Source organism: Phlebotomus argentipes, unplaced genomic scaffold (genome assembly GCF_947086385.1).
Source record: "Phlebotomus argentipes unplaced genomic scaffold, Phlebotomus argentipes genome assembly scaffold_18, whole genome shotgun sequence".
NCBI lineage: Eukaryota > Metazoa > Arthropoda > Insecta > Diptera > Psychodidae > Phlebotomus > Phlebotomus argentipes.
This window is the reverse complement of record NW_026776177.1, coordinates 737,929-762,746: the sequence shown is the minus strand read 5'-3', so window position 1 is coordinate 762,746 and position 24,818 is coordinate 737,929. Positions and strand designations below refer to the sequence as shown.

The 24,818-nt window shown below is 43.5% G+C and overlaps 4 protein-coding genes across 4 annotated transcripts; 2 read left to right on the top strand and 2 right to left on the bottom strand.

Annotated features, from left to right (window-relative positions):
- The first annotated feature begins 213 nt into the window (after positions 1-213).
- LOC132259991 (CD82 antigen) lies at positions 214-10,807 on the top strand. Its single transcript, XM_059757871.1, has 6 exons — positions 214-656; positions 2,447-2,561; positions 3,838-3,936; positions 7,095-7,223; positions 9,909-10,091; positions 10,163-10,807. Exons 2-6 carry the CDS (start codon positions 2,496-2,498, stop codon positions 10,493-10,495), a joined length of 810 nt encoding a protein of 269 aa, XP_059613854.1. The 5' UTR covers positions 214-656; positions 2,447-2,495; the 3' UTR covers positions 10,496-10,807.
- On the bottom strand, positions 10,760-22,493 carry LOC132259986 (cubilin homolog). Its single transcript, XM_059757860.1, has 8 exons — positions 22,388-22,493; positions 22,049-22,321; positions 19,596-21,975; positions 17,773-19,539; positions 16,853-17,711; positions 11,680-16,788; positions 11,461-11,618; positions 10,760-11,403 (listed from the first exon to the last, which is right to left on the bottom strand). The coding sequence occupies exons 1-8, from the start codon at positions 22,465-22,467 to the stop codon at positions 10,852-10,854; spliced, it is 11,178 nt and encodes a 3,725-aa protein (XP_059613843.1). The 5' UTR covers positions 22,468-22,493; the 3' UTR covers positions 10,760-10,851.
- A 143-nt stretch (positions 22,494-22,636) lies between these two features.
- LOC132259990 (splicing factor C9orf78) lies at positions 22,637-24,062 on the bottom strand. The gene is made up of 5 exons (XM_059757870.1): positions 23,765-24,062; positions 23,574-23,688; positions 23,019-23,517; positions 22,761-22,957; positions 22,637-22,702 (listed from the first exon to the last, which is right to left on the bottom strand). The coding sequence occupies exons 1-4, from the start codon at positions 23,896-23,898 to the stop codon at positions 22,818-22,820; spliced, it is 888 nt and encodes a 295-aa protein (XP_059613853.1). The 5' UTR covers positions 23,899-24,062; the 3' UTR covers positions 22,637-22,702; positions 22,761-22,817.
- Positions 24,061-24,737, top strand: LOC132259992 (GEL complex subunit OPTI). The gene is made up of 3 exons (XM_059757873.1): positions 24,061-24,265; positions 24,337-24,440; positions 24,505-24,737. Exons 1-3 carry the CDS (start codon positions 24,161-24,163, stop codon positions 24,689-24,691), a joined length of 396 nt encoding a protein of 131 aa, XP_059613856.1. The 5' UTR covers positions 24,061-24,160; the 3' UTR covers positions 24,692-24,737.
- The last annotated feature ends 81 nt before the right edge of the window (positions 24,738-24,818 follow it).

Sequence of the window (24,818 nt, the reverse complement as noted above, 5' to 3'; positions counted from 1 at the left end):
TCTCAAAATTTCATGGCAGTTTTCAAAGTTTCCCGCCGAAGAAACACACTGAAATCATTGAAACCTACTTGAAATTTTCCCGCCCAGTTTTACACACAATGCTCATGTATGTGAAAACCACATCATCATTGCACACATTCTTACGATTTCTTTTCCAACACACTCAAGTACCGCGTATGGGGACCAAATGCCAGCAAAAGTTGATTTTCCAGTTCGAAGCATAGAGTGTCAGTTCAGCAGGAGAATTGGTGGCGAATGCAGTGAGTTCTTTGTTGCTGTCGCGTCAACCAGTGGCCAAATTACATTTGAAACTGTTAATAGGAGTGTGAGAGGAAGTTCACCGCCCAAATCCACTTGTTGTGACACTCTTGCGGAGTGGCTCTGAGAATTTCACAAGTGCGTTCTGGGGAAATTGATTAGCAAATCAAGCGTGCTTTCACCAGGAGTGTTGCCAGGGCAGGAGGAAAAAGGAAGTGTGCGCGCGGGATCATTCACCTTTTGCGAAAGGACAGTGCGAATGACCTGAAGAGAGTGTCTGGGGACATCCCTATATAGTGTTTGTGCGTAGAAAAACTCTCCCACAGTGACCATTGAGAACTCTTTAGTGTTTCTTGGATTTGTAACATGAGATAAATCTCTTCTCACACACTCTCTCGGTGAGTATCCACAAGCCGCGATGTTTTATGCTCGCTGAAGAATTTCTTGCCGCGCACAAGAAGCAGCCGAAAAAGCCCACATATCTTGTCTCTCTTTTCGCGGACTTTTACAGTTAGTCTTGGGGCCTAAAGGGCCGCTCATAGTCGATGAAAATTTATACAAGAGTGGCCTACATTTGCAGGAGAAGTCACTTTTCGGGAGAGAATTGAAAAAGATAAAATTCTCCAGCCACGATCGTCAGCATAACAATGCATAGATGTTTTTTTTAGATGATTACCCCTTTGATTTTATGCAACATCCAACCTATTGGGAATTTCTCTTCGCTTCCCAAAACCACACTCTTGAGCAAGCAATAGTCGCGAGTATCACAAAAAAGATTCTCTGCGACATGTTAAACAACCTTATAACAATTTTATTTCAACCAACAAAGCACGAGGCAAAATCTGCGGTGAAATGTAGGAAAATTTCGTGAGTCTGGGGAAACAATTGCAAATCAATTCTTATCTTTTTCACTTCTCACAGACTCTTTAGCATATTTAATTGGAAACTTCCATCCTCTCTTATATCATGCGTCGCGCTTTTTTGCCGTGTTCCCATCCAAATAGACAGATGTTTTCTAAAATAACACACATTACGATATTTTTTTCCCATTCTTTCTGCTCACTGGGCGACCAATATTGAGGATCGCGCGCGCAAGTGTTGAGGCATTGGAGAGCTGAAACAACCTGCAAATTATTAGTCTATACAGTGAGAGCGCAAAGAGAGATGGTTTTACGTAAAATTGTAAACAATACGATAATGTGGCGAGTACATAAAAACACCCAGAGAAAACCTCTGACCTATATCGTGAAGATCTCACCGTTGAGCGTCTCTTTGTAGTCCCAAAATAAACGATGTATTGTAAATTGATGGCTAATGAGTGATAATATGAGAAAATTTTACTATTTCGAGCGAAATTTTTTTTTCTTCATCTCCGTTCTGAATTTTGAGGAATCATCTATCATCGTGCAGTCATTTAGTTTTTTTTCTTGATAAATTGTTGGATTGCGTAAAACCAGAGCGACGGCTCATCTTTCTGCTGACTTTCGTAATATTTTCTTATAAAATATAGTTGAGATATTAGTGGAGATCTCTTCATTAACCACAAAATCAACGAATAAAAAATTGTTACGATGATTATGTGATGAGTTTTTGCTTCCTCTTGTAAATCTCAAGTGTAATCTCATGCCCTAACGTGTTACATTTGAGCCTGAGACACAGAAGAAGAATATTCCACAAAACCTTCACCTCAAAAATTTGTGCTAAGATGCTGAGCAATTAATAAATCATCTGTGAAACTCTGAGACTTCTAAATATTTATATGATGAGATTGTGAACATCAAAATATTTACTATAAACATATACTTATCTACATAAATGCGCTGAAGAAGTGATTTTCCCCCGAGTTAGCATGCAAATACGTAGAGAATTGAGCATACCAATACGTGTGCAAGAATGGCATGGAAATTATGCAATGCAACAAGTGGAGAGCGACTGCCTCCGAGCAGTCTTTTCACCTCAACCGCATTTTTTTTCCTGCACTCTCTAGGAATTGTGATTACACTCCTGAGAAAAGAAAAAGACAGGGGAAAATTTCCCATCCATTCTTCGGGCGCAAAAAAAAATAGCATCACGTTCCGCTTAAGCCTCCCCTTGAGAGAGTGAGAAAAAATGGGCAATGAAGTTCTGCATGCGTGGAACATGTTAATTAGGTGGCTCATAAGAGCAAAACATTCCTTTATAATTGCAGATTAATTTGGTTCTCTCGGTGTCAATTGTGCACTCGCAGAACATCAACAATGTCGCTGGATTGTGGAACATGGATCGCCAAATACGTGCTGTGCCTATTCAACTTCATCTTTTTCGTAAGTAGATATTGCAAACACCTCAATTCTATCCGAGGCGAAACGTTGGAGTGTTCGACAAATTGTATCAAGTGTGCGAGAGATGAAAGATATATTGTGGCATTTCATAACGCTCGGTGTAATATTTAGAAAATGTCTCATGACGAAATTGATAACCTTGATTTTGGTGGCTTTGGATTCACCACTTTGCCACCCACAGTCACACCAAGTACTTTCGATTTCAATGAGCACTTGCAATTATTGAATTTTTATTGGGCGGTGAATTACTCATTCCGTTCACCATTTATATTTTATAGCAGTAGGACAAATAATTTATAAGATATTTTGTTGAATGGACTTAATTTCACTACTTCAATTCCCCGAATCCTTGTGGGGATATACTATTAATCGTGAATAAATCAAAATGAATGCGTGGATGTTTGAGTGAGGAAGTCACTTCTAATTCAACTTGACGAGCTACTTTACTTGTGATCATTTACAGGCGGAAATTGTTGAATTCCCAAACAGTTTACGTGCGCACAAGTTTACGAAGCTGCAAATTGAGCAGCACATGTTAAGAATGTGAAACAATCAATTGCACAGTGCAATTTGTAAATATTTTACATCACCATTTGTTTAGAGAGAAGTGTAAGAAAAAAATTGCTGTATTTGCCAAAGTTATTGTGCTTTTTCGATAAGAGACCATTCCAGAGACGAAAAATCAGCTTTGAAAAGCCAGTGACTTGTGAAGAAATAACACTTTCTTTTGTGTGAAGTCTTGCAAGAGTTTTTGGTGAAAAATTGAGTAGTGACGAAAGTGAAATTGCTCTTTGTAACGCCTAATTACTGGAGGTTTCCCAAATGGTCTCCAGTGAATCATGAGCTTTATAGGTGAATCATCGCATGCAAACTCACTTGTTGATTCTCCTCTAATCTTGCAGACTTTCAGCCTAACAAAGGAGTTTATTAAATAAAATTTATTAGCATGCCGTGCTTCTTATTCACTCGATTTTTTATTAAGATTGTTATCTATAAAGTAGGAAGACTCGCTTTAGGGATTTCCTTTGCTGAAATTCAGGAAGTCTAAAAAATAATGTGAATTTCTGGTAAAACCCCTAGGAAAAAAACCTAACAAAATATCCACGCGGGTTTTCAGTCAACAAATTTTCATGAATCACTATGAAAATGTGCAATGAAGAAGTGAGAGAGAAATTTCCGGAATGCCTTCTGTCTGACGGCGTGAATTGATCAAGGTGTTACAATCTAAAACGATTTTTTCCGTCATTTTCACCCGCAGATTCTCGGCACAGTGGTTCTTGGCATTGGAATATGGCTCGCGGCGGACAAATCGTCCTTCGTGGCGCTGCTGAAGATGGTGGAGAATGAGCACGTGGAGGTGAGTAATATTATTGAAATGTATTCCCCAAGTTTTCCTGATAAGATAGCAATTGCACAAATACAAAAGCTTACCGCTATTGAATTTTCTCGCACTGCATCAGCAAATATTTGCCAAAGTTAAAGAAAAAGTGGTCTATTTCTCTTCCGTTCGGCAACTCCAACGCCAAAATTAACATGTGGACTGAATATTAATACTGAAGAGCAACTGTTTGTTTTTCTTTCTACTGCCCTGAGTATTTATTTGGGCAGAGAATTTTTTCGGGCAATGAAGCAAAACAGACAGTCAATTGAGCAATTTGGGATAAACAAGGTGAATTTTTTCGCCTGCAAATTGGACTGGAATTGGGCTAGAAAATATTTATCCTCCAGCAAGCACACTTTTTTCCAAGACAAAACAAAACTCTTGTGGCTAAAATTGGTTATGTTCTTAATTGAATTTCTAAGGTATTAGAAGACAGAGAGAGAGAGATTGAAGTAGAGAAAACCACAAGAGCCAAAGCGCAGCTCAATTTGTGGAGAGAGAAAAGAAAAATCTAGTTCAACATTTTGGTGAAGAGTATGTAATTTCCTGCAAAATATCACGTTATTAGAGAATATAAAATCAAATGGTAGACAACCGGACATAGTCAATGAGCGAAGCCACGTGGGTGGAAAGTCTGTTCCTCCTGATTGCCAACTTTTCCCCATAAATTTCCAATGAGTTCATTTCCCTCTTGCACTCGATGCACTTTTAGGTCGATATACAGTGACCAACAGCAAGCCACTAAATTACAAATATTACCCGCCGATGTAATAACCTGCGATCACGAATGTGTCTCACAATGAAATGGGTCATACGACTAACCAACCCAGGAAACGTGAAATTAAATAAAATTATCGGGAAGAGTCAATTTTCCATTGGATTTCTCACTCTAGGGCACGTTTAGTTGCAATAAGACAGGGTCAAATTGGCATTGTACGCTCTTTTTTTTCTCTGTTGTTCGACCATCTCAAGAGAATGGAAAAGAAATGGCTTTTTGCTCATTTCCATCATGTGCGCGCTTATCGGGATGGCAAAGTGAAGAGAAAGAGCGATTATTTTCGATAATGTTCTCAATTGTGTGAAAGGAGTGATTTTTATTACTTTCCAACAAGCACGCAAAATGATAAATTTCATCAAAATACCGCAATTATTCCACATTGCCTATGCTTTCGTGTACAATTAAATGCACATCTGATTTTTTTTTCCTGAAGAGAGACACGAATTATTGTCGTGTAGTTTTCTGTTAACTCGACTTGTTTCACCGCCAACAAGAGAGACAATAGTGTAATTTGTTAGAGAAAAAGTGAAATGGAAAACAAGGAATATTTTTGATGGGTTTCCTATGATTTATTGGTCTTCTAAAATGCACAAATGTAAAGTGGAAAAATATATGTTTACTTTCAGAGTTCTACAATAATAATACATTTCTGGGCGGGGCGTCCGCGTGGGCGTGGCTTCACATTATTAATTTATTCTCTGCGTCTAGAATTTCTGTTTCATTAAATTTATATTAAGTTATACTATCTACAATGGATCGTAAAGAAGTGACTGACAAAATCCACCTCACTTTCAACCTTTGCCGTTCAGTCGACACAAAAATTGCATTAAAAAGTAACACCCAGGAAGAAGAATGAGGTACAAAAACACCGTTTTCGAGTATTAATCATGGGAAATTCTATGAAATGATGAAAGAATGAAATACAATTACAAGTGCTGTGAATATTTTAGTGTTCAAAAATCCATCGCGCGGCTCCTTTCGGTGTGTGTTTTTTTTCCTAGTCAAGCACACCAAGAGCACTCCAAGGAGAGAGAGGCCCAATAAAATAGAAAGGTGGTTTATTGAAACACTTGCCACATTCACTTTTTGGTCTGCCCAGGGAGTTTTAGAGACTCTTTTCCCCGGCGATAAAATATGGATGTCGTCCAAATTGTGAAATACGCCTGGGAAGTCCAGCAATCAGAGACAACCTGACTTAATTAATTTTTTAGAAACAGGCTCACGAGATATTGGGTGAGAAATGGGTCAATTCCAGTGCTTTTTTTTCACGTGAGGAGAAAGAAGTGAGGAAAAGTTTTACATGAAGAAAACTTGTTCTTTTCCGTGGCAGGTCTTCGGTGAGAGTCTCCGTGTGTGTGTGTTGCATAACAGACAAAGAGGCAGGCACTTCATAAATTACTCGAGTACACAAATTCTTATTGAGTAAATTTATTTAAATTAGCATGTCTTTATGGAAATTGCGCTACAGCCCACAATTTGTGACTATCTGCCTTCTTGTGTTCTGGCGGACAAAAGTACACTTCTTCACAATCACTAATTCATCTATTATGTGGAAATTTATGGAGAAAAAAAATCACGCCGATCGCGTGGAAAAATCCCAACTGTTGTTCACGCGGTGCTTGTGGAAAAAGAGGAAATCCGAGGGGAAGTGATACAAGAATATCTTCAGCATCTGGTGAAGGGCGATGGGAGGAATTTATGAAGCGCCATCGTCTCTAAGTGGACAACAGCACGCAAAAGATGGTAGAAAATCTTTCATTCTGATCTACTGAGAATCACCTTGGCAGCCCATTATACACCTTGTAAGAGGTGCTTTTAGGTTCCCCCACACCTTGAGAATTTCCTCTCATATAGGCAATTTCTTGCTGAGAAATCATTGAAATCGATTGTTGGAAATTTTCGCCTCAAGAGAAATTTCTTATGTACGCGCGCACTGTAAATTGGGAGAATAGAAAAAACGATAAATTGGGTCTCGCGCAACTCCAATTCATGAAAGTCACGTATTTGTCCAAGTAATTTCCAAATCCAAAACTCTGCAACCACAACTTATCGTCGTCTATTCAAATGATGCTCAATTTTAATAAATTTCACAGTCGCCAGGAGATGAGATTTCAGCCTGAGCAATTTATTCTCAGTGCCACCGAAATGAGAATTTGACCGGTCGTGTGATAAATTGAGAAGAAAAGTCCCCAGTCAAATTAAATTTGATAATGTCCCATCGAGATGGCTGTGTTTTATCATTGCCTGCTTGAGGTCACAGTCACTTGACCACCGTAATAACGAGTCTTTTATTAATTGAAGCAAAAATACTCTGTGGCAGCTTTCAACATCTCTTTTCTCTCTTTCCTCTTTGCAGCAATTCACTCAGCCCGCCGTCATTGATCAACTCGCCTATGTCCTCATAGTTTGCGGAAGTGTAACATTCCTGCTCAGTTTTTTGGGCTATTGTGGTGCCATTCGAGAGAGCAAATGTCTCCTAACAACGGTGAGTATACGTGCATAGAAATCTGGAGTCAAATCCACACCGACTCGTGGACGGGAATAAATTAATTTCCAACAACCGCCGCCGCACTCAATGGCGGGAGATTGAGAAAATGGACTCATTTCACTTTCTTCTCTCACACCTTTTTTTATTTTGTCTTCTTTCACACAAATACTTGTTGCATTTTGCAAAAGGAAAATTGCCAGCAAAGCCTGAGATCATGTGAGGCAAAGAGAGAGAGAGAAAAAATGCTTAAGAGTTTGTCACCACTTCTTGAGCATTTAATATTTCATTCATGCCTTCGAAGTATTGAATGTAAATCCCCGGTGCTTTGGTATATTTCACATTTTCACGCTTAGAAAGTCCCCTGGCGCAGCCAAGTAGAAAGATGATCAACATAATGTGACTCTTGCAATATAATTGAAGGCTTAAATAACTGAAAAATCACTTTCTCGTCAAATGCTGGGCGAGACAAAGTGATCTAAAATGCACGATTTACCCGTGCTTTTTCACTTTAAACTTTCCAATCACTTGCATATGGACAAAAAGACGTCGATCACTCTCGGGCGAGAGCAGCGGAAGTGTGTGACTTCTCAGAGGACGCATTGAAAAAAGCACAAGTGAATTCATCAATTGAATTCAAACACTGTCTCTAAATTATACTCTTCCATTCAATTGTGATCATTGACAAGTAGGAAAAAGTCACGGAGGTCTAATCACAAAAATTGTATCAAGCAAATATTGTGTTGCAAAAGTCAAGGGGAAGATAATGTGGCTAAAATTTGTACACCACTTCCTGACACTTTCACAATTTGTATGGAAAATCAACTGAAATCTAACAGCGAATTTTGTAACTCTAATTTTCCAACTGTCCTATGGAAATTTTACACAATATTTGATTTGAAGATGATTTTCTTTTTTTAATTGCACTAATCAATGCGATTCATAAACCGTATGAAAAATCCTTCAAACTCGCCAGAACTCCTCGAAGAACATTGAAAGAGCTGAAAATCAGCGATATTGTGCAAACTTTAGTTTTATTATCATGAAAATCAACCAAAAACTAATTCAAATCTAACTGAAAAGATTAGAATTCACGTATCCATACAATATTTTAAGATTTTCTTCCGCTAAAATTGAACTTTTTCGTATTTTTCTTAATCTTAATTTTTAAATATTCCTTCAAAGGTATAGAAAAGAATCTTTTTAATTCTACATCTCTACTGTTTAGTGAAAAGTAAGGTTTTGTTTCATTTTAGTTTGTTTCTTAATATTTCAGCTTCCAAAATCACGATTTTCATTGAGTAAAAACACACAATTCTACTAATAAAGTAAAAATACTTTCACTTTAAGAGCAATAATTTCTAATTTAAGATGTTATTGAGATTTTAATCAGTGACATAACCTAGAAAAATATGTCAAAATTAATTTCTGAAAGTAAAATAATCAATAGAAAATCCAAGTTCTAAGCCAAATATTCAATAAATTAAAGCACTTCTACTGATCTGTACACATTTTCTCACAATATTATTTTCCCCTTGGGAAAAGTGAGAGCTGAAACTAAAAATTTAGCGGCTTGGCATAAATATTTGTTTATCGCGCTCTTCAAATGGCATGTTTTGATGTAAACATCAATGTTTAGATTGATAACGATGTACCAAAAGTATAGTAAAATATTCTCTAATTTCTCCGCAAATGTTATACCAAAAAATGATAATTTGTTTTGTATTTTTTTTTGAAAAAATCTCACATTGGCCTTGCTACTTATGCGTCAGTCATGCTTTATTTTTTCTCCATTCTTCTACCAAATTCAACAGACCTACAATTGTAAAGGTTTTGCTCAGACATCGAAAAATTACCCATAAATTTGCACTCTAATTAATGTGCATGGGGAAGCGGAAAATGTGAAAGTTTTTATTTCCACTCAACCACTATTTTGTAAATATTTCCACCACTTTGCACGATCTTTTTTTCATACTTCTTCTTCTGTATTTCAATAATATATTGTGCAATACTTTATATGGATGAAATATTTTTTTGTGTGCGCTCCTCTCGGCAAGTAACCCGTGAATTTTTTCGTATATATGTAATTAATTCAATTTACAAACAGAGGAAATTTTCAATCCAACATTGAGCAATTGCTCACGCGGAGTCGCGAGCATAGCCGAAAAAATCTTTGGGATTGTTTCTGTGCGCAGACGGTGAAGAATAAATTTGCAAAATGAAGTCGCAATTGCGCAAAAGACTGTCGGGCAAGAAGTATTCGTGTGGGTGGAAGTAATTAATTAAGGGATTGGAGAGACAGGAGAATAGAAGATGATTTTCAAAATCGCCCTTTGATTCTCCATCACGAGGAGAGAAACTCCTCGCACTGATGTGTGTAAGTGTGTGTCTGTCCATTGTTGATTGCGAGATTAGTCTCAATAAATCAATTGAGAGTGGAGCAAGTGTGTTATAATTGCAAATACCACGTGGGCGATGTTCAATTGCAACAGAGAATTAAAGTGCAGAGAGGCAAAAAATTAATAATACCGCCTGAGTTGATATGCAAATCGGAGACTCTTCGGGTCATTTGCTGATGATAATGAAATCGTCTCTCGCCTCATTATGCAGAGGAAGTGCTCTCAGAGAGAGAGAGAGAGTGAGTGAATTGATTTAATTGCTCTCTCTTCCTTCCCCCTTTTGCAGTACGCATCCCTGATGATCTTGATCCTCGTGGCGGAGATTGCCGTGGGAAGCATCGCGGCCGCCTATAAGGATCGCACAAAGGCCGAGACGAAGACCTTCCTGCAGTCAACAATAACGCGATACTACTCCACGAAAGAGCACACGGACGCCGTGACTCTCATGTGGAATCACATAATGGCTCAGGTGGGAAGGAATTGGCGGAGCGAATTAGTCTAATTGGGGGTGATTGACCATCTGCTCTTTCGCACACACAGATGTCTTGCTGCGGCGTGAATGACTACAAAGACTTCAGCTCGTCGGAGAATTGGATGCGTGACCGGGGCAACAGGACCATTCCCGAGGCGTGCTGTGTGCTCACCGACAAGTCCATGCTGGAGCTGAGGGATCCCAACTGCCCATACTCACCGTCAGAGTCCAACAGCTTCTACAGGAAGGGTTGCTACGAGACCGTCCTCGAGTGGATAATGTCACATCAGACCCTGATTATTGGCGTGGGCATTGGAATTGGCCTCATTCAACTCCTGGCCATCTTCCTCGCCTTCTGCCTGTGCAAAGCCATTGACAAATTCCGCGGAATGAGACTCTAAATGGGGCTCAGCATACAAAAGGAAACCCCGGAGAAATCACTCGAATTCACCCTCTCTCCCGCGCCCCCCGAACCCAATCAAAAGAAAAGGAATAAATCAAAACTCATTGTACAATGTCTCTTTGTGTCCTCATGCGATAATTTGTCCCACAAGTGAATCTCACGTTTTTTTTTCTTTCATTCTTTCAAATTGTTATACTGAGGAGAAAGAGCGCAGTAAAATTAGATGTAAGGAGAGAAAAAAAATCACGAAATATCAGAGCTATTGTGTAAACTGTTTAGAAGAAGGCAATATAATTTCTATCTGAAGCGATTATTTGTTATGATTATGTTTGATAAGGAAACTACATCCATTCACTACCAATTGTAGATTTCAGCATCTCTGTTCACCGCCATGAACTGCAGAAGCCAGCCAGTGCCCGCAAAGTTCACATCCTTCACGAAGCGCACGCGAACGTGATTATAACCACTCTTGTACACCGCTGGAACGTCATCTCCGCAGTACTGGCGCTGTACTGTCTGTTGCCCATCCGGATCTACATCAATCAATTGCACATAATTGCTCGGACAAGTCACCTTCGTGCCCATGTCGAAGACGTTGAATCGCATCGCCACCAGCAAATTGCTGGGCACGTGAACATCCCACTCGCACGACGTGTTGTTCCTCTCGTTCAGCGGATAGAGAGGACTGGAGAAGGTTCCGCCGTAGTTGTAGAGAACTCCTCCACAGCCACGACCAGCGTCCGTGGCCAGGAAGGTGAGATCATAACTCCCACCGTAAACGTATCCGGAATCCTTCATGTTCCCCTTAACTGACAGGCGAAGCTTGTTCGTGGTCGAGAAGACAGGATCAGGCACAGTGTAACCACAGTAAGATCCCAACAGATTCTCATTGTCTCCATCGTAAACCTGCAAGAAGATAATATTATTAGAAGAATCTCCTTGTGTTTTACTCAATTCACTTACTTTTATCCCATTCTTCTCACAATCCATATTGTAGAACGTGATAGAGAGGAAGTAGAGTGAAATTGTGTAGTTTTCAGGCACAATAATAAGATAATCGCAATCTCTGCTCTGGGAGACAAATATTCTTCCCTGGGTTTCTGTATAATTCCTGTGACAGCCTAAAAAAACAGAAAAGAATGTCAAAGACACTCACAAATTATTCTTTTCTTCTTATCTCACCCTTAATCGGAGCCGCTAAGATCGTAAAACCAGCTGCCTGATGTTCAGCATCTGACTTGAAATTGAGATGAACCTTGTGAGTCCTCGACACATAATCCGCCGGTGTTCCATTGCCACAGTAGTGGTGATGAGCTAAGGGATGCCTTGTGCCCATGTAGAAGCCCACTGGTCCACCCACCACACCATTGTACACCAAATCCTGACCGAAAGCCACATCCTTGTACTCCAGAACACCCTCATCGGCAATCTCAAGTTGATCATAAGCGCATATTCCATCAGCATTCGGTCCTTGTAGGTCAAACTTCTCAAAGATCAGATGCAATTGCTCATAAATTGTGGTTTCAACGATGATGGAACATCTCATATTCGGCTTATAAGGTGCAGGTCCAGATTCGATGGATTTGCTAACGCCATCGGAGATATTGACATATCTAACACCACAAGGATTCGCAACTGTGCTGATCTCAGCGGTGAAACCTCTGCTGTTCACTCTCGAGTCTGTCACGAAGCGGATGTAGATGGCAGGTCGCGACGTGAGGACGTCTGGAGGAAGTTCGTGACCACAGTATTTGCCCACGAGTTCCGAGAAAGGTCCAACACCATCGCGAATCTCCACAAAATCACACGAACAGTCGGTCTTTGTGGAGTTATTGTCACACGGAGCAACGTGAAATTGTGTAAACTTAAGACGAATATTGTCATCTTCTGGAGCCTTAATGTAAAAGTGACAATCCAGGAGATATTCGTAGTTAGAATCACTCACATCCAAGTGGTAAATGGGTGAAGATTTGGTCAGTGTTATTCGACGATCACACGATGGTATGAAGAGCACCGCGGCGGAAAATCCTCCGATATTGTTGTACAAATCCGACTTGAAATTGAGAATTGCTGAAGAAGAGTCTGTCTTGATGGCAGGAGGAGTTGTTATATTTCCACACAACTTCGCCAGCCTATTTTCGTCCTTCATCTCTTGTCCTTTGAACACACTCACGTAATCTCCATAGCACGTATCGACACTCTCAATGTCCATCTTCTCAAACTTGATGAGGATGATCTTGGAAACAGGCGCTGTTATGTTCCACACACAGTTTATTTCGCCAGGATAAGTCATGGTATCAAAGCCCGGTGAGGTGATTAAGGTGGAATTGTTGATTGCGCCGCCACAAGTGTCCAAATAGTAGGTAAATTTGAAGCCCTTCCTCTCCACCCACTTGTCCGTGCGGAAGACCACTGAAACCTTATTCTTGTATCTCTCCTTTCCCGGCGAATTATCGCGACAATACACTCCATGCTCCATGAAAGGCTGAGACGGATTCCACTCGCTAACCTTGTAAATAGTCACATTATCGAAGATGCATCTGCCAATGGATTCCTCCAGTTGGAAGTCCTGGAAATCCAGGATTATGTAGTTATCAGTTGGCGCAACGAACGTGTAATTGCAGTTGAGCAGTCTCACGTAGTTTGATGGATAATTTGGACTGAAGATTATTTCGGGTGTTTTATCACGAACTTCATAAAGTCCTCCACAATTTTGATACCATTTCACGGAGAATCCATCACCAGACACACTTCCGTCCGTCCTGAAGACCAACTTCAGCTCTGACTCCGTTGCATTGAAGATCGGAGGAGTTTCACGTCCACAGACGCGTCCCAAACTGTGCCACTCTCCACTGCGCAAATCGAAGATCTCAATGTAATCCTTGGTACAATTCACAGAATCCTCAATGTAGAATCTATCGATAAACTCAAGACCCACATGGAAGCCCGCATCGGGTCGGAATTCCCAGATGCACTCGATATTGTTGGGATAGTATGAAGAATTGCCCGGACTCTTGATAACCTGCGTGGACTTGTGAATGATTCCTCCGCATCCAGAGACAGCGGGATTGACTTTAAATGTAAATTTCGCCGATGAATTGTACACTCTTGAGAAGTACTCAATGAAGAGGAAGTTATTTTCCGACATTATTGGCCGCACATCGAAAGAATTGCCGCAAATCTTCATTAGATGCGGACTAAGCTGTGTGGCACCATTGTAGACATTAATGTACTCATCATCACACGATGAACTCAACTCCAGCCTGATGATTTGCAGTTGAATGGCAAATCCACTGGATTGTCGAATGTGCCAGGCACAATCCACTCGTCCGTAGTTCGCCGGGAAGCTGGGCTGTGTGATTTCAGAGGCTCTGTTAATAATACCGCCACACTTGTGCATCTTGTGGTGCAGCCTAAATGATATTGGTCCGTAGTAGAGTCCTTGGCGGGCTTCCAATTTGGTATCCGGGAAGGGTGATCTCACGGTTGTGTCGGAAATATTGCCGCAAAGGTACTGCAGATACGGTGACTCCAGATCAGGACCACTGAGCCAAGACACTGCAATCCTCGTGGATGCTAAGCGGCAGGAGATTGAGCGACCGATGAAGGCGTCTTGGATTCTCAACGCCAGCGTCCCAACGGTGGGTTCCTCAGGGTAGAAGAAGCCGGCATCTCTGATGTATTCGCAGTAGTAAGTGCTGAGATTCTTCGGCGATTCAATGTCACCTTCCGGAAGATTCAGATCACCTTGACACACCGTCGGTTCATTTGAGGAAAATGCCAGCTTGAAGCCACGATGATTACTCGGAACTCTGACCCACATATTGACCAACATTTTGTTGCCACTCGAGTAAATAGTCTGCAGCGGATCTTCACCCTTGATGAAGCGAATTCTGCTGAGATACCGATGATCGTGGTAGAAGCCAATGCGTTGACTGTAAGTGTGCGAAGCTGGAATGAGATCAAGATCCAACAGTTCAACCTTAACTCTTCTGCCTTTTGGCACAGTGATCGACCATTCGCAGAATCGTCGATTCTGCCTTCCAGTCGGATATCCAGGACTCGTTATAATGCCCGATTCTGCATTTATCTCCGCTCCACACGTCTCTTTGCCCACATTGAAGCGCATACTGAAGCCCGTGTAGAGATCCTGATGCTCAGTTGTTGTGAACTCAATTACAGCTTCGTGGCTGTCGATGAAGAAGGATTCTGGGATTTCTGAGCCACAGTAAGTGCCTCGATGCTGTTGCTGTGTTCCCTCACTGTCTCCAGGAATCACAGCATAAACAGACACTCGATCACTCACACAGGTGTCATTGTCTCCCTTCGGCGGTAGATTTATGTCCACGAAGGTGATGTTGAGATATGTCAGCGGTGATCCTATAATTCTGTACGTGCAGACGCTATTCGCTGGATAAGCGCCTTTTCCCGGATACTTCGGTGAACTGAGTATTCCTTGATTCTGCCTTAATGTCGCACTACACGAGGCAATTGACACCTTAGCCTTGAATCCATTCTTAGGATCAGTCACATCCGTGAAGTACTTCACTCTCAATATGTTTGAGTGGGTGGAAATTGTGGGTGGCATTGTGTTGCAGAAATTGCCAAGCAACTCACTGTTTGTCGTTCCACCACTTCTCAACTCCACATACTCCTTGTCACATCCTGGACTCCTGGTCAGGTCAAATCTCTCCTCGAAGTCAACATTCATGGACTCTCCATTGGGGGCGAAGATCAGCCAGACACACTCCGTGTGTGGATGCGGAATGTTGGGATAGTTTGGCGATGTGATCACTGTGCTGTTAACATCCTCCGTGAGATGAATAGTGCCGCCACAGGCAAGATTGACCTCTCTGTAAGTCATCTGGAAGCGTGTTCGGTAGTTTCCGCCATATTCAAACTTCACATACGCTCTATTGCTGATCGTCTCTGGAATGTCTGGCTTCTGTCCTTCGCCGCAGTACTTTCCTTCGCCCAGCAGAGGAGAATCTTCACTGCCACCATTCTTGAACATGATGAATCCGTCACAAACGCTGTTTTCTCTATTCTTCGGGAAATAGTACTCCTGGAATTCAAACTTGATGGTTCTGCCTTGACGCACATGAATCTCCCAGACGCACGTCGTTTGGAATCTGACATAGCGTTCGGTGAGCATTTGAACACCAGCAGAAACCTTTCCCGTGGCATCTGTCATGTATCCGCCGCAGTCCTCAACGAGAAGCCCTCGGAATCCTGTCTTGTTCATGCCCCAATCAGTCAGGAATTCAATTTTCAAATAGGGATTCCCATAGTAAGTCTGCTGATTGCGATAGTCAATGTTGCATATCTGCGCCAATTGCTTCCAAACAATCAAATCTCTGCTCTGAGACAGCACCAATCGATCCGTCAGACAACTATCCGTGTCCTCCAGATCTAGATAATTCACCACAAACACCGGATGATAGGCCGGATCGTCCGACGAGACAATCCAGGTGCAATTGAGATTAGCATCGTAGCCAGAAGGAAATCCAGGTGATGTTATATTGACATTGGTGTGATTCTTCGTCAGAACAAGACTCTCCATGCCACACACTGAAGCCTCCAGTTCAGGAAAAGTTCTCAGCACACGTGGCACCTTCTTCCACTGGATGCGGAAGTGTGATCCTAAAAGACTTGGATAGTAGAGATTGGAATGGATGAAGATCACATTGGATGAACTTGTCACGGATTCCTGTGGCTCCACACCACAAATCTTCTCACCCAGCTCTGGAGCGTCCTCATTGAAGCCATCGTAAATCTGCACGTACAAATAACAATCGCCCAGGATGTAAACATCCTTCACAGACACACTAATCACACTGCCAAAGTCAACAGTGATCCTCCACTTGTAGTCAATCGATCTATAAATCGAGGATGGGAATAAAGGTGACGTGACAAATCCTTCATCCTTATCTGTAATCTCCACGAGTCTCTGATAAGCGAATGATGCGTAAAACTTCCTCATCTCATTGATGACATCACTTCCACTGCGGAACTTAATCCACAATGATTCACTTGCAGTGAGATTCGTGGGCTGATTGGAGCCACAAAACACTCCCAACAGCTTCCCGCCGCCATTCTTCTCTCTAATCTCCACATACTCTTCGCTGCACGTCGGTGAATCTGCCAGGATGAATTCAGAAAACTCCACGAGGATTTTATTTCCCGGCGACGCTTCAATGTTCCAGATGCATTCAATGTTCGCTGGATACGGTTTGGGATACATTGGCGAGGCAAATTGTCCACTTTCGGCCTTCAAATCACCTCCACAAACTGAAAATGAGACAGAAAGAACAATTTATTAAAGTCTAAAGTCTTTAAAGTTCAAACAACTTACAATTCTCAAAGACTGAATAGAATAGTTTGAAGCCTGAAATAATGAGTTCGTGATTCGGTTCTGAGTTCATTCTCAGCGTGATTGCATTTCCAGAACTGTACAGCGTCGGCGGCGCATCATTGTATGACCCAAGAAGAGTGGCATTTGTTGAATCTCCGTCAAACACTTCCAATATTGACTGAGTTCGATTCTCAACGTCGAACTTGAAGAAGTCCAGCTCACTTATAGTCAAAGTCAGCTTGCCAACTGGATCATCCGAGATGATCGTCCACGTGCAATTGCCCACACGATCGTACATCCCATAAGTCTTCACCAACTCGCCACTGCCATTGGTGACAATGCGCGATCCGCACGCCGACGTGAAGTTGAGATGGAAACCCTTTGCCTCAACTGAAGAATCTGATCGGAAGATCAGCAGAGCCTGATTGGTGGCCAGAATTTGCTGTGTCTTATTCGGACGCTCTGATCCACACCAAGTCATGGTCAGGTGTTTAGGATCCATAGTAGGTCCAGAGTAGAGCCTTACACTATCATGTTGGCAGTTTGAGCTCGATTCCAAGTCAAAGTCCAGCCAATTTATCTCCAGCACGTGAGTCTCATCGGTCTGCAAAAGCCACTCGCATGAACTCGCTTTGTCATAGTTATTGGGATAGTTGGGAGAGTATATATTGCCCTGTGTTGACAAAGTGCCGCCGCACTTCTGAGGAATGAACTTGTATGATGAATTGAAGCCTTTTCCCGCAATTGACATGTCTGTGTAGAAGTACAGATTCATAATGGCACCATTTGAGGTGTAAGTTGTTGGCTTTGTCTGAACATGACAAAGTGTGGTAATTGTCATGTTGTCACTATTGAAAATCTGTAAGAAGCAACAGAAGAAATACAGTAGGAAAAATCAAGGAATGACAAGAAAAACTCACTCGAAGCCCATCATAAGAGCACTGATCTGCCGCTTCCAGGTGAAAATCTGATATTGTCAGTTCGATTGAGTGTCCAAATGGCGCCAAGATGAGCCAATAACAGTGCACATGATGAGGATACAAGCCAGGATAGTTGGGTGAACTGATACTCCCTGTGGGATTGCGCAGAAATCCTCCGCATCCCTCAATGTGAAACTCCAACCGGAATCCAGTGTGACTGATGCTGATGTCCGTGACAAAGCTCACCTCAACCACCTCACCGGCGGAGATGAAGTGCTCTGGAGCCTTGTCGCAGTGTTTCGTCTTCTTCACCACCTCAACAGAATTGACCTTCTCTTCGATCATCAAGTAGTCAAATTTGCACGATGCTTCGTCTTCTGACGTGTCACCATTCTCCAAGTCAAAGTGCAGAAACGTAATGGAGATTCGATTGCCCAGCGGCACTCGGATTGTCCACAAGCAATTCAGGGAATGTGGATAGGCGTTGGGGAAATTCGGTGACTCAATGATGGTCTCCTCCACACTCTCAATTTCCCTATTGCAGTTCGTGTTGTAGCGCAAATTGAAGCCACGTCCTTGTGCCGAATAGTCAGTTCGCATGCGAATCATGGCGAAATTGCTGCTTGTCTGCAGATGAAGTGGATGATCTTCGGCTGAGCAGAATCTCCCCAGCGACACACTGGAGGCATCTCGTCCATCAAACACCTCCAAGTAGTCATAAACGCAATCTTGACTCCTCTCAAGGTCCAAATCACTGAAAATGATCTGCACCACAGATCCAGCACTCACTGTGATCTTCCAGATGCACTGAGCATTCTCAGCATAAGGCTCAGGATAGTTTGGCGAGACAATAGATCCTCTGGGAGCCGTCAAAGTTCCTCCACAGCCAGTAATTGTGCCATCCCACTCGAGTTCAAAGCCACTTTCTGGTCTACTCGAGTCCGAGACGAACTTCACATACACCTGATTGCTGAACGAACGTATTGTCGATGGAAATTTCTTGCCACAGTATATTCCCACCAGCGGTGAATCTGCTCTTCCGCCATTTCTCACTTCCACATAGTCAAATTCACACTCATGATGCTCCTCCAGGTCAAAAGAATTGGCTTTCAGCTCAATCTGCGCACCATTCTCCACCGAAATCACCCACTCGCACTGCCTGTCATTCATGTATGGCTCAGGATAGCCCGGCGATCTTATGTAGCCGAAGCTCATGTAGAAATTCCCACCGCAGCTCTTCGACATGTCCACGAAAGTCACCATGAAGCTGAAACTGCCCTCATTCACTGACTCATCAGTGACAAAGACCACAGTCATCATCGTCTCCACACTGTTGATCACCGGAGGTGTTCTGCTGCCACAGAATTTCCCCACAGATCTCGCCGGATGAGTGCTGTTGTCGAAGAACTGCACATAATCATAGGCACAACTATCCTCAGACTCAATTTGGAAGTTAATCCACGTGATCTGCACATTATGACCAGCAGGAGCGGAAATCAACCATCGACAGTTCACAGATTCTGCGTATGAAGTTGAACTCTCTGTTGATTCTGGAGATCTTATTACAGTTCCCGATGTTGTCACTATTCCGCCACATTGAACATCGATAAAGGTGTAATTCGCCTTGAATCCTCGACCAGAAATGGAACTGTCTGTCTCCAGTGTGAGGAAGAGAGCATTATAAGTGGACACAATAGTCGGTGGAGACATATTTCCACAGTATCGACCGATTTTGGTGCTGTTGCTCGAAGGAACGCCATCAGAAATCTAGAAAAGAAGAGTATTACAAACTGTTTATTGCACTGAAGCTAAGAATTACTCACCTCCACGTAGTCGTAATAGCAATCCGGATAGGAATTCTCTTCCAGGTCAAAATCCAGGAACTGCAGAGCGACAACCTTCCCAATCGGCGCCTGGATGATGTATTCACACACTCTGGAGTCGTGATATGGCTGTGGATACATAGGAGACGTGATGATTCCACTTTCCGCTTCAAAAGTTCCTCCACAGTCAATCTGATAGCCAATCCTGAAGCCTCCGAACGACTGTGACCAGTCAGTGTTGAAGACCAGCAGCAATTCGTTCCCCATTGACTTGTACGGCTTCGGAAGTGTGTCACCACAGAACTTCTTCACCAACTCACGGGTTCCATCAGCAGCAATCTCAAACAACTCCAAACTGTCGAAACGACACTCTTCGGCAACTTCCAATTGGAAGCTCTTGAAAGTGAGTCTGATTTTGCTTCCCTTCGGATACTTGATGGAATATTCACACAACAGATTGTGCGGATACTTTTCATCCTCAACTGGTGATCCAAACTCTCCTGAGTATGCTGTGAAAACACCTCCACAGCCCGGAAAACCCTCCACCACTGAGTAGTGAATCTGGAATCCATTGTCCGTTGAGTCCTCGTCAGAGTGGAAGAACATTGTGATTTCATTTGAGGGTGAAGTGAGTGGCGGCGGATGCGAAGTGTTGCAGAACTTCTCCAGCAACGGCGAATCCAATGATGGACCATTGTAAACGGCCAAGTAATCATATTCGCAGTTCTCATGAGACTCCATTTGCATCACGAAGAAGTGAAATTGGAGTCTCTTCCCCGCCGGAGCGCGTATTAGCCACTGACAGTCTCTGTTCGGCGGATATGTTCCCGGTGATCCGGGAGATTTGATCACCCCGAAGGATGTTGTGTCAATAAGTCCGCCACAAACAGGATCAATGGCTTCCCAGGTGATCTCAAAGCCATCACGACTCTGACTGCTGTCACTTCTGAACCACAAATACAGAGTATTGTGGGTGGATGTCATCCAGTGTCCAGGACGAATGTTGTTGCCGCAGAATCTGCCTATCATGTGATAAGCAGATGATCTTCCATCGTGAATCTGGAGCCAATCGTAGCGACATTCGAAGGAGTTCTCAAGCTCAAACTTTGTGAATGTCACATTGAGGATCTTGGTGGAGTTCACGCGGATTAGCCAGGCGCATCGGGAGTTGTGATTGTACGTTCTGCTTCCGTCCTCAGGATACTTCAGGACACCTCTGTCTCCAGTCAACGTTCCACCGCAGGAGCGTCTTTCCGCCTGACACAGCGTGCCTGTGTACGATTGCGTGCAGTTGCACACGAATCCTCTGCCATTCGCTCTATTCACGCACGTTCCACCATTTGCACAGGGCTGAAGAGAGCACGGATCAGCCATAGAATCCTCACACCGTGGTCCCAACGTTCCCACTGGACAGATGCACACGAAAGATGTGGCATTGACTCTGCAAGATCCTCCATTGAGACAGGGATTCACGCTGCAAAAGGTGCTTAAGTCCCGAACACATCCGTGCGGTCCAAATCCATCTCCCGAGAAGCCAGGCTTGCACCGACACATGATTGACTGTCCCACATCTTCACACACCGCTTCCGGATGGCACACGTGAGGTGAAGACTGGCAAATGCCGCCAGATCCTGCCTGAATGCAACTCCTCCCGTCACCACTGAAGCCCAGAGGACAGCTTCCGCACGTGAAAGAGCCTCTGGTGTTGATGCACGGCACGTGTGGATTGATGCTGCATCCGCCATTGTTCACCTGGCACTCATCCACGTCCACACAGTAGTGTCCACTGCCCGAATAGCCCACCGGACACGGGCCACAAGTGTACGATCCCGGTGTGTTGATGCACTGCACCGGAGGATCTCGAGAGCAATGCGACACCGAACTGCGACACTCGTCCACATCTGTGCTGCACACTACGGTGACATTGTTCGTTATCCATCCCTGGTCGCAGATGCATCTGTAGCCCGTGGGATCGCCCGAGGGCACGCACACGCCATGATCGCAGAGCTCCCGCGAGGACGCCGATTGGCAGTTGGAGTCTCTCTTCGTGCAATGCACGCCCTGGAATCCCGCAGCGCAGTGACAATAGTAGCTTCCGTACGTGTTCATGCACGTGGCTCCATTCTGGCAGCCCAAATCCGTGCCGTCGAAGTTCTCACACTCATTCACATCGTGCACGCACGTCTTGCCCTGATACTGCGGCGTGCAGTGACACAGGAAGCCATCGAACATGTCCACGCAAGTGCCACCGTTGTTGCACGGATTGCTTCGACAGTCGTCCTCCGCCAGTTTCGTCATCAGCGAGTCCATCTTCGTCTCCAGCGCCAAGACTCTCAATCGAAGGTTCCGCGGCTGAAAGCCACTCGCGCCAGATCTCGAGCTGGCAAATGAGGCGGATTTGTAATCGAATTATCTGGCTGCACGGGCGGAAAAAGGGCGGATTCTCCACTTACCCATTCTCCAGGCGACTCAATCTCTGTAGAATTCCCCTCCTGGGACCCCTGACGTCATTGTACAGGATGTTGACGCGATTCAGAAGCCTCGTCGTGGACATTGAGTCCTGAGGAATGCGATCTCCATCGCTGATCGTGAAGTTGCGTTGAATGATCTGCAGGATATCGAGATTGTTGACAAGAAATCGTCCTCTTCCCTTCAAATCCAACGTGATATTCCTGTCCACAGCCGAGGAGATGCACAAATTCCCATCTTCAGTGATGAATTTTGGCCTGAAATGCCCAAAAGGGGTGGATTCACTCAACTTTTCACCCACTTCTCCTCGACTAACAACTCACTGGCTGTCGTAAGGAACAGCATTGATCTCCAGAATGACTAAAACTAGTAAAATCTCACAAATCAATTTGATTCTGAGCATTTCGAAGCTCCTCCTTCAACACTTCACTTGCACATATCCTAAGAGTTTCACTGATAATCCTTCTGCTGTGGGCTTTTTCACTTTAACTACTATTTACAGTATTTACACAAAACTGATGCTCAGTTCACAAAATGCGGCTGCTTTTATAGAACAACTTATCATCCAGATTCCACCCCCAAATCGTCTGCTTTGCCGTATCGTCTCAGTTTTCATTGATAAATAAAAAATCGTCTGTCTGAAAATAGAAATAAATTGTATAATATTTATACCAATTTGAGATAAATAAAACTCACCTTTCTCTCCTCTCTTTGATGTTAAAACTACTCTTTATCCTTATCTTTGGCCGGAGGTCAGTATCTCCGGAATTGCTTCTTAAACTTATCATAGTGGTAATCATCAGTTGCCTTCTTCTGGTTTGGCTTGTCTCTCTGTCCCTCCTCATTCTTATGCTCCCTGTGCTTTCTCTTCCTGGAATCGTCCTCTATGTTAACTGCAATAGAACGCCACGAAGTCAGGGTCAAAATCACACAAAACCACCGATAAGGACTTACATCTGTTGTGCTGCACAAAGTTTACAGCCATATTCGTGGGCACGAACTGCGATGGACCTTCTTTCTTGTTCTTCTGGGCCAGCAAGAGTTTCTGCTTGGCCTCTTCAGTGGCCTCAATGTTCTTTATCTTCGCCTCAATGCCCAAATCCACCTCCGGAATGCCACTCAGCATCTGATTTGACAGCATCTCCTCTGATCTCTGGGAAGAACCGTGACGCAGATGATCCGGAAGCGCCATCAAAGCCGCCTCCTCTGGACTCAAATACTTCCCAGAACTGTCGAGCAATTCATCCTGCTCTTCTTCTCTCTGGCCCTTTCTCTTCTTCAATTGATCCTCAATATACTTCATCATCTCTTCGTCTTCGTCCCTCTTGTTAGTCTCCGCTGAGAATTGCGTTCCAATTCCCGTGTCATAAGCGTCATCCACAGTCTTCACTTTGCCCGCCTTCAGCGCCTTCATGTTCACCATTCCGCCGGTCTTGACATTGAAAGGGTCTTTCTGGAAGTCCAAAGAGAATGTTAAGTGAGGAATTGAGGCTCCCGGACACTTCTTACCACTGTTAAATCCTCCTCCATCGATGTCTTCTTTCCAATCGCCAATCCTACAAGACTCACGCCATGAGGGCGACTCCGCAGCCGCTGTCGCTCCTTCATCTCCTCAAGCTTGCAGCTGAAACACACAATCAGTTACTTCCGGCTTATTTGAGTATGTCTCAATGTATGTATGTAAGTATGTCAATTCTTACTTCAGATCTTCTCCACTTCCTTCATTGCTGGAGTTGGAACCGGAAGATTCTCTCCTCTGTCGCAAGCATCTTTTTCCTCTGGACTTGAATTTCACTTCGCTCTGGGCACCAGAACTTTCTCCCTCGTCGCACATGCTTTTCCACGATTTATTCGCACTAAAGTCGCTGGAAATGGATGAAAACACCAAACGTTTTGCGCTATGAACGCCAAGAAGAACTCCTAACCACACTTTGAATCCAACTGATTCATGACGTCACGGATATTTCGACTTATCGCGTCGAAGTTCCGCAGAGCGTCGCTGCTGTTCGCGTGATGTGGCAACCCTTTATTGTTGAAATTTTGTAGTGCCGTGTTTTCTCTAATTTTCTCGTTTTTCCGCACCCTTTCGGCCAAGAATGTCCACTAAAACCAGCACTATCGAGAAGAGTAGCAGTACTCGTGCTCGCGATGGTCCCACCATATGGGCGAAGGCGTTCACGAAGAGTGAATGGGTAGACAAGGTGCCATAACCTCAACTACGCCAGCCCGATTCTGGGAAAATCGCTAATTTCCCGGGAAATTTCACTTGCAGGACGAGTTTCTGGATGTCGTCTACTGGGCGAGACAGCTGCTGGGCATCCTGATAGGTGTTGCATGGGGAATTGTACCGCTGAAGGGATTCATTGCTCTGTTTCTGTGAGTTGCATTTGTGGCTGCATTTCAATAGCCGGAAGATGACTTTTCATTCCTCCTTTTCCAGATTTGTGGCAATAAACTGCGGTATCGTGTACCTTTACTGCATAAATTTCCAGGGTGTGGACGAGGAGGCGTACGGCGGCGTGTGGGAACTGCTGAAGGAGGGCTTCATGACCTCCTTCGCCTGCTTCCTGGTCACCTGGATCATCTTCTACACGGGCTTGCACTACGAGACACTCGTGAAGGAGTAGCGCCGGGCGAACTGGATTGAAGCCACCGGAAGGGAGTTAGCAATGGATCAAAGACATTTCAGTTAAGGAATTACTGTGTAAATACCATTTAAAGAATAATTTATTGCGATTGACTGATTCCGGGGAC

Coding starts and splice junctions, on each gene's coding strand:
- LOC132259991 (XM_059757871.1), top strand. CDS start 2,496: ATGTCGCTGGATTGTGGAACATGGATCGCCAAATACGTGCTGTGCCTA. Junction 2,562..3,837: donor TATTCAACTTCATCTTTTTC/GTAAGTAGATAT, acceptor TTTCACCCGCAG/ATTCTCGGCACAGTGGTTCT. Junction 3,937..7,094: donor TGGAGAATGAGCACGTGGAG/GTGAGTAATATT, acceptor TCCTCTTTGCAG/CAATTCACTCAGCCCGCCGT.
- LOC132259986 (XM_059757860.1), bottom strand. CDS start 22,467: ATGCTCAGAATCAAATTGATTTGTGAGATTTTACTAGTTTTAGTCATT. Junction 21,976..22,048: donor TTGAGTCGCCTGGAGAATGG/GTAAGTGGAGAA, acceptor CTCATTTGCCAG/CTCGAGATCTGGCGCGAGTG. Junction 11,619..11,679: donor CTTAGCGGCTCCGATTAAGG/GTGAGATAAGAA, acceptor CTGTTTTTTTAG/GCTGTCACAGGAATTATACA.
- LOC132259990 (XM_059757870.1), bottom strand. CDS start 23,898: ATGTGCGACGAGGGAGAAAGTTCTGGTGCCCAGAGCGAAGTGAAATTC. Junction 23,689..23,764: donor GGAAGTGGAGAAGATCTGAA/GTAAGAATTGAC, acceptor TGTGTGTTTCAG/CTGCAAGCTTGAGGAGATGA. Junction 22,958..23,018: donor CTTTGTGCAGCACAACAGAT/GTAAGTCCTTAT, acceptor GTTCTATTGCAG/TTAACATAGAGGACGATTCC.
- LOC132259992 (XM_059757873.1), top strand. CDS start 24,161: ATGTCCACTAAAACCAGCACTATCGAGAAGAGTAGCAGTACTCGTGCT. Junction 24,266..24,336: donor AGAGTGAATGGGTAGACAAG/GTGCCATAACCT, acceptor TTTCACTTGCAG/GACGAGTTTCTGGATGTCGT. Junction 24,441..24,504: donor GGATTCATTGCTCTGTTTCT/GTGAGTTGCATT, acceptor CTCCTTTTCCAG/ATTTGTGGCAATAAACTGCG.